The 16,320-nt window shown below is 44.0% G+C and overlaps 1 protein-coding gene across 1 annotated transcript in view; it reads right to left on the bottom strand.

The window, feature by feature from the left end:
- GPC1 (glypican 1) overlaps positions 1-16,320 on the bottom strand; it is a 324,164-nt gene that overhangs the window by 31,285 nt on the left and 276,559 nt on the right. Inside the window, exon 4 of the mRNA XM_073360055.1 lies at positions 3,449-3,614. Within this exon, the coding sequence (XP_073216156.1) occupies positions 3,449-3,614 (166 nt within the window). The remainder of the gene's footprint in view (positions 1-3,448; positions 3,615-16,320) is intronic.

Here is a 16,320-nt window from a genome sequence, read left to right as displayed (position 1 = left end):
TGTAATCAGTTAGTTTATCTGCAGATGCTGTCCTTGGGCTTATTTGTGAAAGTCAATTAGGAACAGCAAGGGGTCCTCTGACTTCCCACAGAGCTCCATTACTTCCAGTGGCAAGCAATACACAGATTCTGTGTCCTCCACCCCGTCACTTCCCTGAATCCTTGTAGTTCACATTTAAAGCAGTAGCTTTTTATCACAGGCTTTCTGAAAATCCAGCTTAATTATATACATTGAATAGCTTTCCAAAAGAGATGCTCTGGCTCAGCCAGCAGGTATGGGCCAGAGGCAGGAATCACTGGCTGAGGTTCTTTGTTATTATGCATTATGCAGGAGGTCAGTCTTGATCATAATGGCTCTTTCTGGCCTTAAAATCTGTGAATCATACCCTTAGGTAGACATACAGTCCACTTCATTGCAACAAGGCTTGTCACCGCCACAAAGTGAAAGATGCAGGATCTTCCTGTTGACTGCTGACCCATGACCTGATCGTCAAGGGTTTATAGTTTTGGCTACCATATAATTCCTTTGCTAAGTCTTTTAAATGCAAGTTAACAGCGAGTTTACAGCAAGAAGGAGAATAAATAACCGAGTTATTAGGTTTGTTATGATTACAGGCCTTTTGTATGAGCATAAGGGAGTACTTATTAAAGGCTGGGATTTAGCTGAAGAGTGTATGCCTCAAGAAATAACCCCAGGTCAGATATTTTGCACTCTCCTTCTAAGAGACAAATGAGTAACTCCACAAACAGGTACAGTACACCACAGGATTCCACAAGAAGGGAGCTTTACAGGGCTTTGCCAGTTATGTTGCTATGAAGTATTAAGCAGTTAGATTGCATTTACATATAGAAATGATTAAGAAATAAGTGATGTACATCATGAATATTAATGCTTGATGTTTAATTATGGACATCCTAAAGGCATGGATAGGGCCTGTTAATGACATTATTATAATCAGGATAAAGGAGCAAAAGTGGTATATATCTGTATTACCACCATAAGGAAGGGTATAAAATACCACACCCAGGTCCTATTTCTGTGGGTTTATCAGCTCCCCGAGATGGTGTAAATGGAATCAGAACCTCCCTTCTGATGGGTTACACCTTACTTACCCTTCTGTCTTTGTTTCCAGAGGTCTCCATAAGTTGTAAACATACACAATACAAGATTGTAAGTATAAACAATATACGAAACCACTTAACTGCACTTATCTTAGTTATATAGTTGTACATATTGATCCCTTCCCATGATTCCAGTTATAGTTGTCTGTACTAAATAAAGTTTGTCTGTGCGTGTTTCACCAAATTATGTCTTAGAATCATAGAATATCAGGGTTGGAAGGGACCTCAGGAGGTCTTCTAGTCCAACCCCCTGCTCAAAGCAGGACCAATCCCCAACTAAATCATCCCAGCCAGGGCTTTGTCAAGCCTGACCTTAAAAACTTCTAAGGAAGGAGATTCCACCACCTCCCTAGGTAATGCATTCCAGTGTTTCACCAACCTCCTAGTGAAAAAGTTCTTCCTAATATCTAATCTAACCCTCCCCCACTGCAATTTGAGACCATTACTCCTCGTTCTGTCATCTGCTACCACTGAGAACAAACTAGATCCATCCTCTTTAGAACTCCCTTTCAGATAGTTGGAAGCACCTATCAAATCCCCTCTCATTCTTCTCTTCTGCAGACTAAACAATCCCAGTTCCCTCAGCCTCTCCTCATATGTCATGTGTTCCAGTCCCCTAATCATTTTTGTTGCCCTCCGCTGGATGTTTTCCAATTTTTCCACATCCTTCTTGTAGTGTGGGGCCCAAAACTGGACACAGTACTCCAGATGAGGCCTCACCAATGTCGAATAGAGGGGAACGATCACGTCCCTCAATCTGCTGGCAATGCCCCTACTTATACAGCCCAAAATGCCATTGGCCTTCTTGGCAACAGGGGCACACTGTTGACTCATATCCAGCTTCTTGTCCACTGTAACCCCTAGGTCCTTTTCTACAGAATGGCTGCCGAACCATTCAGTCCCTAGTCTGCAGCGGTGCCTGGGATTCTTCCGTCCTAAGTGCAGGACTCTGCACTTGTCCTTGTTGAACCTCATCAGATTTCTTTTGGCCCAATCCTCTAATTTGTCTAGGGCCTTCTGTATCCTATCCCTACCCTCCAGCGTATCTACCTCTCCTCCCCGTTTAGTGTCATCTGCAAACTTGCTGAGGGTGCAATCCACTCCATCCTCCAGATCACTAATGAAGATATTGAACAAAACCGGCCCAAGGACCGACCCTTGGGGCACTCCACTTGTTATCAGCTGCCAACTAGACATGGAGCCACTGATCACTACCCGTTGAGCCCGACAATCTAGCCAGCTTTCTATCCACCTTATAGTCCATTCATCCAGCTCATACTTCTTTAACTTGCTGGCAAGAATACTGTGGGAGACCGTGTCAAAAGCTTTGCTAAAGTCAAGGAACAACACGTCCACTGCTTCCCCCTCATCCACAGAGCCAGTTATCTCGTCATAGAAGGCAATTAGATTAGTCAGGCATGACTTGTCCTTGGTGAATCCATGCTGACTGTTCCTGATCACTTTCCCTTCCTCTAAGTGCTTCAGTCTTGTCAATTAACTTTAAATAGCCACCTAGGAAAAGAACCTGTTATCTGTGACAAGTGCATATTGCACCCCAATATGTAATCTTATAAGTGTAATAATTGTTCAGGCTACATTCCTTGACTGATTTCATTCTAGTTTTCTCCTAGTGTTGATTGTTTTGCTTGGCTGCTGAACTTGACCCTGCCCCCTCCACCATGGCATTTGTGTTTAAATATAAAGCAAATGAGCTTTATTTTCCTTTATATACGCGTCTCATTCCTCCAAACTCCATCCCACCCTTTTTGTTTTGAAGGAGCATTGTCAGGGTTGAAAGTCCTCAATTCTGAGTATCCCATGGAAACAATTTTATTACTTTTCATTTCTACAGCACCTTCCACTGAAGGATCTAAAAGTGCTTTCCAATTTAATTTAGTTTACCCTTGTACTCGTGGAGGACGGTACCACTCAGCCAGAAGAAGGGTGATAGAATCTGGCCCTAAGCCTCAAGAGATGGGAAAGGCACAAGAATTAATTGAGTTGTTTTAATTGGTTTAATTGGAAAGAGTATCGGTCTCTTGACAGGATCACGGGTCTTGTTAGCCAGTGTAGCACATTCTGTGTAGTGATTTGACTGAGCCCATTACTCAAACACAGTAAAATGTCTTTCCAGTCCTTTTACAGTCCAGCGCTGAGGCAGAGGAATTTTAGCGTAAAAGGGTCTTATGCCCTTTTAACTGTTCTAATAGCACTTTATTCATTCTCCAATCCCTGTCTCACAAAGACTGAATATGAGCTTTGGGGTGTGCGGGGGGAACATGTCATAAACTCAACAGTTTTACTGGCACATAACTAGCTCTCCTTACCAATCAGGTTCCTCCATTCCGTGTCCAGGTCTGCTTGATTGGCTAGGCAGCCCTTCATGACGTTGTGGCAGTAGTTGTTGCACGGTTTCACACTAGAAATGCCCCGGCAATACGGACAGTACACCAGCTTCATTATGGCACGAGTGCACTCATGGCTAAGAGACACCTAAAAGAGGTGGAAGGGGAATTATTAATTATGGAAACAAGTGAAAGACTCTCATTAAACAGGAAATTATACGGTGCATTATTTTAAAGCCCTAGTCAGACAGATTAAATTATACTGAACCAAATTCATGCCCCTAACTAAATGATTTAAAATGTTTTGTGATCCAGTGGACTCTGGATTGAGGAAGGATTCTATTTTGGGTTGTGCCACTGACCTGTTGTGTGTCCTTGAGCAAGTCACTTTGTCACCCAGTACCTCTGTTTCCCCTCCCACCCTTCATCTTCTTTGTCTATTTAGACTGTAAGCTCTTCCAGTCTGTTTTTAGACAGTCTTTAGACTGTCTCTCACGGCGTATGTCTTAATCACACCCTGTGATTACAGCACAAACCTACCCATTGTATATTTGTGCAGTACCTAGCACAATGAAGCCCTAAGCTCAACTGGGGCTTCTACGCACTACCTTAATGCAGCTACAGAGGATGATAAAACCAAAGTAGCAAAAGAAGTGAATTCATATAGAGATGAAAATATTAGCTAATGGGATGGAATACAAAAATGTACCAAAGATCATATTAAATAATCAAATGATTATGACTGTATTATGACTTGTTTAGAAAAGTTCACAGTATATGTTACAGCATGTTAGCAGCGATATTACATTCCTATTCCTTCCTTGAGCATCTGCAGGGTTTCACAACCAGGGATAGCCAGTTTTATTAACCTGGCTCTCTCCTTTCTGTTTTCACTGCCTCGTGTTGTGACCGTGACCTGTAATTCTGCAACATTGTCACATGGTAACTCCTGCACTGGAAGAATCTTTTATAAGCATCAGCAGGTTCTTTTGTTAGGTAAGTTTTTTTGTTTCAACCATCTCGCTGATGTGTATAGCCACAAGCTTCCTCCAGGAATTTTTACTGACTGCACTGACAGTTTGCTTCTGAAACGTGTACTGCCTCTTGTGTGAGGCTGATCCCATGGGGGAGCCCAAACATTACAGTCATTCTGCTGGTGTCATAGGAAAGGAAGGTGGGGTGAAGAGCTTGTGAGGGTGATCCAAAGGGTCAGCCTGAACCATTAAAATACCTGCAATTTGGGGTACTCCAAACGTTTAAAGAAATTGTACTTTTAACATATTTTTGTGAGCCTCAGGGATACACCATTTCTGGAAGAGATGGCTAACCAGCATCCAGATACGGGAGAAGGGGATGATCAGCATTATGGGAAGGGGAACCCTCCATCTATAATTTGGTGCAGAACCAGATCAAGATGCTCCTGAGAGCATCCCTGCAGAACACTCACCTCCAACCCACTACTACAGTGCTGTGCTGCAACCATTAGCTCAAATGGGACCTTGGCAAACCTGGCCAGTCCATAATATTAACTAGCATTACCAATTTTTTTGGCCAATGTCCATTTGCAATTTCCTTGTTAGTCTTTATAGGTGATTGAAAAGAAATGGCTTAATGTTCCTTTTTCAACCAACTCATGAGAAAGTATGCAACAGCAAGAACAAACTAGTGTGTAAGTGTGATGGACGGGGAAATGCTCTGTCTGGAAAGAGATCCAAGTTGTAAGATTCAGTTTTGACAGTAAGATTTTTTTCTCCCATATATTATGAAAAATGTGTTGAACAGTGTCCTTTTAAGCTTGCTGTGGTCCAAGAATAAGCAATACCGAGGCAGCTTTAGAAGAGCGGGAGCATGCTGAGCCCACTGTTAGAGGTCCCGAGATAAAATCCCTAAGGTTTGTCTTCCTCAAACATTCTTCTCTCTAGCCCTTTATTTTTAGTATGCCTTGAAAAGGATATCTCCACTCTGCTGCGTTTTTATTTTGAAGGAATGAATTAAACGGCCGCATGAGAAGTTTTCCTGAGGTTCAGATACTGTACAGACATCCAGAACTGCTCCCCACGTTAAAAGTTAGAAGTAGGAGGTTTCAATTTCTTTGGTTTCTATAAAATGAAGTTTATAAACCTCAGAAAACTGATGGGATAATGTAGAAAAATTCTTTCTCTGTACACAACAAATATCCACAGAAAGACCAGAGCCCAAATCCAAATCATTGCACCTAACTTTTAGGTGCCTAGTCACTTTAGCTACCTGAACACAGGGATAAAAGACCCTCTACCCTTGTAGGATCCTGGAGATTGGGCTCCAACCCAAGCCCCAACATCAACAGAGTGATTTTTCAGCCCTGGAGCCTAAGTGCTGCGAGCCCAAGTCAGCTGACTCTGGCCAGCTGTGGGTTTGTTATTCCTGTGTAGACACAGTCCCAGTGGAATCCACAAACCCTGAGTGAGGCCCTTTAGCTCCCTATACAATGAGTGGGGACACAAGGCTGCCTGAGAATGGGATCCACAAAAGCCAGCTCACTGGGCAGGGAACTGCCTAAACTAGCCAATAGGAGATGATGACAAGAGGTCTGAGTCCTACACCCGGCCACTCCCATGGAGTTAGGAACCTGTCTTGCTTGGGATCCACAGCCAGGAATCCTCATCTACAGTCAGGTGCCTTAAGTGGTTTCTTGGCAGAACAGCAGCAGCACGTACCTAACAGCAAACAGAACGACTGGAGGGAGGAGGCAGCCTCCCTTATAACCTCTAGCCCAGTGGTCAGGGAACTCAGCCCAGAGGCAGGTTCAGTTCCCCACTCTGCCCGGTGACTACCCCATCATTCTCACTGTTGCTGGCCCAATGTATATTTTAGTTATTTATACACCAAGTGGAATGGCTTCAATGGGGAGGGACAACATCAGACTATCCCCTAGCTCAGTGGTTAGGGCACTCACTTGAGAGGTAGGAGAAGCCAGTTCAAATCCCTTCTCATCAGGCAGAGGGGGGAACTGAAGTGGGTTCTCTCACATCCTGGATGAGTTCCCTAAGAACTAGGGTGAAGACAATAAAGGTAGCTTCCTTTCTCCCTCCAGCTGTTTTCTGCAGAATTAGATGTGATCGGAGCATGCCTACCAGATTGGGTCCTGCAGGTGATACAGGCATTGTCTTCTCCTGGTTTCAGGATCATGCTATGGTTCAGATGGGGGTCTGGGTGGCTGCCTGAGGCAGCAGTGCACATGCCTACAGACAGAAACTTAGGTGCCTTGGGGCCTTTTTACAGTGAAAATTTAGGCACCAAATGAGTTTTGCCAACTACAGGACACCTGTGATTGCAGTGGTGCCTAAACCTAAGTCCCGTTGTAGATCTGGGCCCTAATGCTTTAACTCTGGCAGATAAAGTACACACTAACCTGCCACAGAAATACTAAGACCTAGGGTGACCAGGTGTCCCCAAACGCCTCATCCCCAGCCCTGAGCCTGCAGCCAGAGCCCTCACCCGCTCCGTGCCCCAACCCCCAACTCAGAGCTCCCTTCTACACCCCAAACCCCTCATCCCTGGCCCCTCCGCAGAGCCCTCACCCCCTGTCGCATCCCAACCCACTGCCTCAGCCTGAAGCCCACTCCCACACTCTGGACTCCTCATTTCTGACCCCACCCTAGAGCTTGCAACCCAGCTGGAGCCCTCACTCCCCTTCCATACGCCTGCTCCCTGAGCCGGCCCAGTGAAAATGACCGAGTGAGGGTGGGGAGAGCAAGTGACGGGGGGGGGAGGGGAGGAGAGGGATGGAGTGAGCAAGGGCGGGGCCTTGGAGAAGGGGTGGGGCAGAGGCGGGTCAGGGTAGCAGGCAGGGCAAGGGTGTTCGGTTTTGTGTGAGTAGAAAGTTGGCAACCCTGCTAAGACCTCAACCTTGAAGAAAACTGCAAAAGTTTAAAAGCTTTGCTCTCTCTTTTAAAAGAGCCTCTTCTTTTGTTACCACTGAAAACACACACAAACAGAACCAAAGGGGTAAAATTAGTGCACTCATTCTTCAAATCCCTACTACAAGGTACTAAAATGCATATTTAATACCTGGGATTAAATTGGTTTAAAACATGTAATGCTCCCTTCATACCAGCAGATGGAGCTCTTACCCTACAGATGAGGAAAAGTTTGAGAAACAAACCAAAACTCCATCCACCACTTATTAACCTAAGGCAACAAGAAGTTTCAATGGAAATATCATTTAAAATGTAAGATTTTCTTATAAAGCATAGTGCTTTAATAAAATGCACTGAATGTTAAATGAGGGGACAACAGTTAAGAGTAGATGAAATATAAATGCATGCTATAAAGAGCTAACACCAGTCAGAAGCAGACTATTCAACTTGAAATACTGGAAATTCAGTCTGGAAGGGAGTACTACTTTTTCTTCTAATGAGTCTTCATAAACCAGAGGTGTATTGTGAAAATCCAGTATAAGAATTCAACTTGCTATTTTTCCAGACCTGCAGAAGAGCTTTGTGGAGTTTGAAGGTTTGTCCCTTTCATTAATAGAAGTTGTACAACAGAAGATATTACCTCACCCGCCTTGTCTCTCTGATTACTTAACTTACTTATGGATATTTTTCTTTTCAAAGTGAATTTAATGCTCATGAAGCCAGTGAAGACTGACATACCCTCTTATCCCCAGGACAGCCCCAGGAGGAGCAGCAATTGTGCAAACTCCAGACTCTCCAGGATGCTCTGCCTCTACACAGACTTGCTAAGACCATCTGTGTGTGAGAGGGTAGTTAATGCTCCATGTTAGTCACTCCATGTCCTTGCTGGCAAGATTGGCCAACAAGGGTGCAACTATTGTTATTTCCTGTGACGTGGACACCTATCCACTGTCCTGCAACCAGCTTCCTATAGGCCACTCAACAGCTGTCAGAGGGTCATGGCTTGGCTAGCCAGGCTAATCATCATACACGATGCAGAAACATCCTAAAAAAGCAAGTGCTTGCTTACTGTTCATATCTGCCTTTGGATGGCCGTTTCAAATGATGTACTAGGCACAAAGAACACTGCCTGGAGTTTTGAGCTAAGCTCCTGAGAGGAGAAAAAAACCTATGCCTTTACCGTATAACTGAGCGAACATGACTTGGATGTCAGACAGAGAATATTTGTGCATGGCTAATTTGTCATTCTTGCAAAGTGACTTTTTCCACCAGAGGGACACTTTAATGCCACATCGTACGAGGCAGCTTGGAGGCAGTGTGCATAGCGCAGTACAATGCAATATCCACACATTTAAACCCTTCTTGCAGAACGCTTCTGCATTTACCTGTCCTATGTCTAGACTTGGCAGAATTCGATTTTTAAAAATAATTTACACAGATAATATCAATGGATATTTTTAAGCAATTTAAAATTTTTTTTTATTAATTTAAATTTTCACTGTTGTGGGAAATTATGGGAGGTCAGACAATTATTCAATGACCGTAGGAACTGAGATTCAAAAAATTAAAGTCAAAATCACATGTCAAAATATACAAAGTAAATATCCTTAACTCAAACTCTATTAAAAGTTCTCAAGCAGCATTTTTCTTACATTGCCTATCTGAACATTTCAATTATTATTGACGAAATATTTTTTGAGTTTGTGTGTGTATGGTGACATTGGTGTGTACTAACATTTACCCATAAAAATGGAATCCTTCTAAGCCTACCTATGTGATCCCTTTCCCTCGTGCCTGTCCCTGCTATATAAACAGTAGGTGATTTATTCATGCACCAACTGTTGATGTTAAAATGATCGCTCCCTTAAATCTGTCAGATTGTGAGCGTTCAACTTTATCTCTGAGCAGCAAGGAATAGTGGTAGTCTCTGCTGGTATACAGATGACTCCAGGTTCTTGTACCCCTTTAACCTGCTAATTATTCCACTTGTTAATGATCATGCTCTTCCAATTTTGTAGACAGAATGAGCAGACGTGTCTAAAATGGACACCAGTGTTGCTCAATGGCTAGGGATCTTCCCGAGACAAGGAGGGTGAGATTATGGAAGTGTTTTCCATATGGACTTTGCCTTGATAGCGCTTAATCCTACCGTCACTTATACCCATGTATAGGGCTGGCCTTATCATGAGGCGAACTGAGGTGCCCACCTCAGGTGCCAGACTGTGGGGGGGGCGCCTCTAGGACCCAGAGTGTAGAAAATTGTGTCTGCTGCTGGTGCATATGTATTCTCTCTGCTCTAGATGCACAGAGATGGTGGAGTGCTGTGCTGGAGGAAGGAGGGCACAACAGACATAACAGGCAGACAGGAGAAAAGGTGAGAGGGAATAACAGAAAGCAGCAGGACCTGCAAGGAGGGAGAGGAGGAAGAGCCTCTTATGTACCTCTCTAGCACCCCCAGGAGCCTGGACTGATTAACACCAGCTTCTCAGGGAGCTTCCTGTTTCCTGCTGCTTCCCTGAACCCACGTGAGGAGAACAGGCAGTCAACTGAAGTTGTAGGAGCCAGTGAGGCCCTTAAGACGCTGATATCTTCCCTCACTCAGGCCCTGCTACCAGCCTGCTTATTTGTCCCCTTCAACTGAGTGTTGAGACCCACTATAGCTGGCACAGAACAGCAGTCGTGAGGGAAAGAAGAAAACGCCCCTCTGGGGCAGCATTCAGAAAAAGAAAGAAAGCAAAAGAAGCTTTTCTATCCAAGCAGGAAGGAGATCTCCTGAGATACATAGACACAAATGTTCACGGCGAGCCTTCTGGCCCCAGTGAGGATGTGAGTGGTGAGGAGATGCCTGATTTTCCAGTTAGTCAGAGTGCAGGTGACCTGGCAGCTACTGCAGCATCCATATCTCCATCTCAAATGGATGTAACCATGCATATTCCTGAAGAAAAGTGTAGATCAGAGAAGAGTGTTGTGGAGGCGCAAGGAATGCTGCTGCTGAGTTTAGTTCCTTAAGTCTAGATGATCCAGGACTGTGGATCCACTTGAGTAGTAAGTAGCCTGTGGGACTTCCTTGTACTGCATGGGCCACAGCAAGTAAAAAACTTCATGTTCCCCAAAGACAATGAAAATAGAAGTTTCCATCCAACACAGTACTGGTGTGAAATCCCCAATGGTGCCAAAGTGGAGAGGCCATGGCTTATTTACTCAAAAACCCAGAATTCTGCATCCTGTTTTTGCTGCAAACTCTTCCAGTCTAATGTTCCAGCCACACTGGGTTCTACAGGAACAAAGGACTGGAAAAACCTGGCTAGAAATCTGGCATGCCATGAGAACGCAGCAAATCACCAGAGAGCATTCCATGGGTGGAAAGAGCTTGAGAGGAGACTAAGATTAAAGGCCACCACAGATGATCAGCGTCAGAGTCTCTTTACTGACAAAATGTTCTAAAAAGGCTCATTGCCATTGTGAGACTGCTTGCTACCCAAAACCTAACACTGCGTGGCATTTCAGATCAGCTGTATGTGCCAAACAATGGAAACTTCCTTAAAATTATGGAGCTGATGGCTGAGTTTGATGCTGTACTCCAGGAGCATCTAAGAAGAGTCACCACCCAAGAAATGTACACACACCATTACCTTGGATAAACAATTCAAAATGAGATCATACAGTTACTGGCAACAAAAGTCAAACAGAAGATTGTGGAAGATCTGAAGTCAGCAAGATTTTACTCTGTTATTCTGGACTGCACACCTGACATCAGCCATACTGAACAAATGACTTTAATGGTGCATTTTGTAACAACAACAGAACCTAGTGAAAATGTCCCTGCAATGGTGACTGTCAGAGCATTTTCTAGACTGTATTGACATTGATGATACTACAGGAGCTGTATGACAAATGTGCTTCTTAAAAAGCTGGAAGATACGGGAATTGCGATAGCTGACCTGAGAAGTCAGGGCTACGATAATGGTGCCAACATGAGAGGAAAGAATAGAGGAGTGCAGACACGGATCCAAGAGTTAAAGCCTCAAGTTTTTTTTGTCCCGTGCAGTTCTCATTCATTGAACTTGGTGGTCAGTGATGCAGCATCAGCTTCTAGTGAGGCTGTTGAATTTTTTAATGTAATTCAAAGCATCTATGTATTTTTCTCTGCATCAACTCTTTGATGGCAAATTTTGAAGCAACATCTGGGAACATCCTCTCTGACACTGAAACCACAGAGCCACACGATGGGAAAGTCGAGTGGAGGCGATAAAGCCTATCCAACATCAAACTGGGAGGATAGATGATGTCATAGTTGCCATTATGGAGGATAATGCTGTGACAGGAGCTGTTCGTGGGAGAAAAGTGGCAGAGGGAAATGGAATCACCAGAAACATACAGAACTTCAAATTTCTGTGTGGCTTAGTGTTGTGGCATGACATACTGTTTGAAATAAATGTTGTAAGCAAGAGACTCCAAGGTGTTGACCTTGATATATCTGGTGCAATGGAACAACTGGATAAAGCAAAGTCATAACTATAGATGAGGGATTTCAAAACGTTCTGAAGAGTGCACAGAAGTTGGCAGAGGAACTTCACACTGAAGCTATTTTCTTACCCATTCAAGAACAAGAGTCACTGAAGAAGACATTTTGATTATGAGGCACGGGATAATCCCATGAGAGACCCCAAACAACAATTCAAAGTTGAATTCTTTAACCAGGTGCTAGATTGTAGTAAATAAAAACACATCTATGCTCCACAATGACAGAGGAGAGGCTGGTCAGCCTTGCAATCATCTCAATAGAGCATGAGCTGGCCCAGACTGTGGACCTTCCGGGAGCAGTTCAAATCTTTGCAATCAAGAAGGCACAGAAAGCACCATTTTGATTACTCAAACAGATAAAAAGGCCAGTGTTTACTATGCAGACAAGAAAAGTTACATTTGCTGTTCAGGCGTTTGAAAGTTAAGTGTTACTTAAAATTTTTGAACAAGGCATTTTAAGTTGTTAGTTTTCCTTTATTGAGATAGGTAGCAGAGCACTACCATGAGAGAAGTAGAACAGGAAGAAGGCAGAATTGAGACCTTTCAAAGTTCTGGCCCAAGCGAGGGGGAATGGGAGCATCATTTGATCTCCCTGCCTCAGGTGCCAAAATGTTGTGGGCCAGCCCTGCCCATGTAAATCCATTAACTTTCACGGAGTTTGTTCCACTGTACCTCTGTGAGAGGAGAATCAGGCTCTTGAGCTCTAAGATGCAGGTTCCTCAGTCTGCTGTTGCTTCCATCTAACATACACAGTGATAGGACTGCTCCACACTTGGGCTCACTGAGCTAAAATGTAGAATCCGGTAGGGGACTGTCTGAAGCCTGAAGGGTTCGATTTAAAATGTGTTTAGGAACTAAGCTCTCCCAATTCAGCTAACAGGCTCTGGAGGCACACTAACCCTTGCAGGTTATTTTGTTGAATCAAAAGGGGCTTTGAGGTGGTGAGCGTAGGGTAAGGGCTGGCTGATGCCCACAGGGCCAGCTAGGCAAACAATCCCACGCAGTTTTTGAGAACTTGGATAGGAGATTTGCTAGCACACGGCACCTTGAAGTCAAGGTTCAGGAGGATTTGATGTGAACATTCCACATAGCTCTAATCCTAAAGCATTTGCTTAGATCACTTGTCCAAATGTCTCGATACTTTGTCCATTGCCGAAGGAGATGCTACCCAAGAAATAAAGGGGACTGATTGCTTTCTTCCAGCGAGCGTCCTAATTGCAGATAATATTTTGAAATTTCTCTTTTTAAAATATGAACTGCATGGAGACTCTTTTCCGACACACAGTACTTATTAGTGGTGTTGAGATGTCTAGCTTTGAAAGGAGTCTCAGAAATAGCGTGGAGACATTTAATCAGAAATTAATTTATTATCTTTATAGACTATATGTTGAGAGCTTACATCATACTGTACCAAACAACTGACTATGAGAATCTCTCTCTAGATCTCTTGGATATAGTGAGGTTAAGGGATGGCAGCACTAATTGTTTGGGCTGTCTGCCTTTTTTGCACTCTTGTGGCTTTGTGCTTATAAAGCTATTGTATTGATAACACATTGTGACCTTTTTCTTCTACTGTAACATACACATCCCTGACCCTGTGAAGAAAATCTCGATAGGGAGCAAAAGGAGAATGGACAGCATTATGGGTACACCTCCGCAACCAGTAGTTGGTATGTACTCACACAACTAGACTCCTTGAACAAAGGGAATAGCACAATCAGGTCCAGAAGTCAAGATACTCAAAATGAAGAGCTAATGTTATGCAAGTGATGGAGAAAACTGTCCCTGACATCCCTAAAGCACAGATCTGCAAAAGGGCTGTTCGAGTAATGCATGTTGTTTGCATTAGAACACCTTATTGAGTTATATGGAAAGACTCCAGGGAAGACCAGGAAGGAAGATCCAATGAGGGTTGCCAACTATGTAACATTTAAAAACCGGACACTCCAGCAAGAGTAGCGGCACCTACCCTTCCCTGCCCCGTCCCATGAGGCCCTACCCCTACCCCCCTACCCCTGAGTACCCGCCCCTGCCCCACCTCTTCCCCCGAGGCCCTGCTCTTGGCCTGCCCCTTCCCCCTGAAGTCCCCGCCTCTGTTTGCTCCTCTTTCCCCCTCCCTCCATCACTCACTGCTTTTCCCCTCTCCACCCCTTCCTGCGTGGGTCAGGAGGGATTCGCCTGCAGAGCCGGGGCTGGGAGCTGTAGCTGCCCGATGTGGGTAGAAGGTGGCCCTAGCTGAGTAAGAGCTGGCACGGGTGATGATTTGGTGCCTCCCCCACCTACAGTGACCGGACTTTGGCTTTCTGGTCAGTAGATCTGACTGGACACCATCAGGTCCCCTTTTCAACCAGACTTTCTGATTGAAAGCTGGACACCTGGACACCCTAGATACCAACGGCCAGGTATGCAGCACAGAACTGGTTTCCCCTTTCCATCTTCTCATTGCCCTTACTTTACAAAACAGATACATGGACGTTTCTACTGTGAGGCCACGTTTAGAGGCATTTCTTTTGGAGCCAGGGAAAGCCATGGTGTTTGTCACTGGCCATGGGACTCCAATTTTGTATGATGAGGGAGGCCTTGAAAGTGCTGCCATTTATATCCTTACACAGGATATTGTTAAGGGAGCAGTACTGCAGCTCCCCGTGAAAGACTGCTTTTTTTATTTGGTGGTGACCTTTTTTTTCTGCTTGGCTAGTAGTAAGGCAGGTAAGTGTTTTAACAGGGAAAAATAAAATACATATGTAAAGGGGGCAAAACTTCATAGAGAGGTGGAGGTGGCTGATTAGTTAAAACCAATAAGGGGTGGAGCCAAGGGACTATAAAGCTGGTCTCCAGCCTCAGCAGCTCATTCCAGCCTAAGAGTTCAATCCATCTAGAAGTCTGCTTCAGCCTGGGAATACTCAGGTTTACAGGCTCAGCTAGACCAAGGAGTTTGATCCATGTTAGGAGCTCAGCCCCGATGAGTGCCTAGATTTAGATGTCAATGTCATCTTAAGGATTTTTGCAAGATGTTTCCTTGCCCCCCATGGTAGGGTGTTTATTTCATGTGACTATTGCTATTGGAACACTGCAAGTTAAATTAATAAGCTTCATTTATTAAATTAAAAGTCCCTTATTTTATTTCTTTATTGTGATATTTATAAAGGATTCCTACCTTCATCTCTCCACTCTACTCAAGAGTCTGGTACCACATTTCCCCTTTTACAACAGTAGTGTGACACCCAAAGGACCCTATATATGTATATCCTGTTATTTAGAAGTGCTGAACTGCCCTTGACTTCAACTTAAGCTGCTAGGTGCTCAGAACTTCTGAATATCAGCCACTTGGGTGTCTAAAACTCAACTCAGGAGTCTAATATGAGGCATCCACTTTTGAATATCTCAACCTATACATTTTGTACCTTTGGCAGCAGCCCCTGTGGCACAGATTTTAAACGGATTCATTACTATTACCCTATGATTTGCACTTAAAAAGTCCACTAGAAAATGTATCTTGCTCTTCTAGGCAGTGGCATGTGTCTACGTATACAACGTTTTCATTGCATGCCCCTGAATTCACAAAAAATGTCCAACTGGCAGCCCATGGGGCCATTCTGTCCAGCTCCTGAATGTGCACTGTAGAACAAAATTGTGTCCTCTGTAAAGCATGACCTCGCACACACCATATGCGCAAGTTGACACTGCATGGACGATGCCATTTTATGGAACGTCACTAAAAAGTCTAGACCACCTAAGGCAGTAATTCTCAACCAGGGCTATGTGTACCCCTGAGGGTACGCAGAGGTTTTCCAGGGGGTATGTCAACTCATCCAGATATTTGCCTAGTTTTACCACAGGCTACATAAAAAGCACTAGTGCAGTCAGTACAAACTAAAATTTCATACCGACAATGACTTGTTTACACTTCTCTATGCGCTATACACTGAAAAGGAAGTACAATATTTATATTACAATTGGTTTATTTTATAATTATATGACAAAAATAAGAAAGTCAGCCATTTTTCAATAACTGTGGGCTGTGACACTTTTGTATGTTTAAGTCTGATTTTGTAAGCAAGGAGTTTTTAAGTGAGGTGAAACTTGGGCATGCGCAAGACAAATCAGACTCCTGAAGGGGGTACAGCAGCCTGGAAAGGTTGAGGGCCGCTGCCATAATGCAGGCAAGCGTGGAATTGAAATGTCCATGACAGAACAGAGCTAGCGGTGCAAACTCTTCACCAGGATGGAAAGCTTAGTACAAAATTTGTTCACTAAAAGTTGTTGCATGGTCTTATCAAAAGCACGCCTCAGCTACCAGGCCAAAGAGAATTGATATTATACTGTGAGCATAGGAACAGATAAGTCTGAGGGCTGCAAAAGAAAGCTAGGAATCAGAGAGATCTGAAGAGAAGTATTGTGCTGGACTGGAATGTCTCCAGGGGAAGGAGA

This window comes from Lepidochelys kempii, chromosome 9, assembly GCF_965140265.1.
Source record: "Lepidochelys kempii isolate rLepKem1 chromosome 9, rLepKem1.hap2, whole genome shotgun sequence".
Classification (NCBI taxonomy): Eukaryota; Metazoa; Chordata; order Testudines; family Cheloniidae; genus Lepidochelys; species Lepidochelys kempii.
Note: the sequence above shows the minus strand (reverse complement) of the source record. Positions and strands in the feature narration are given on the sequence as shown.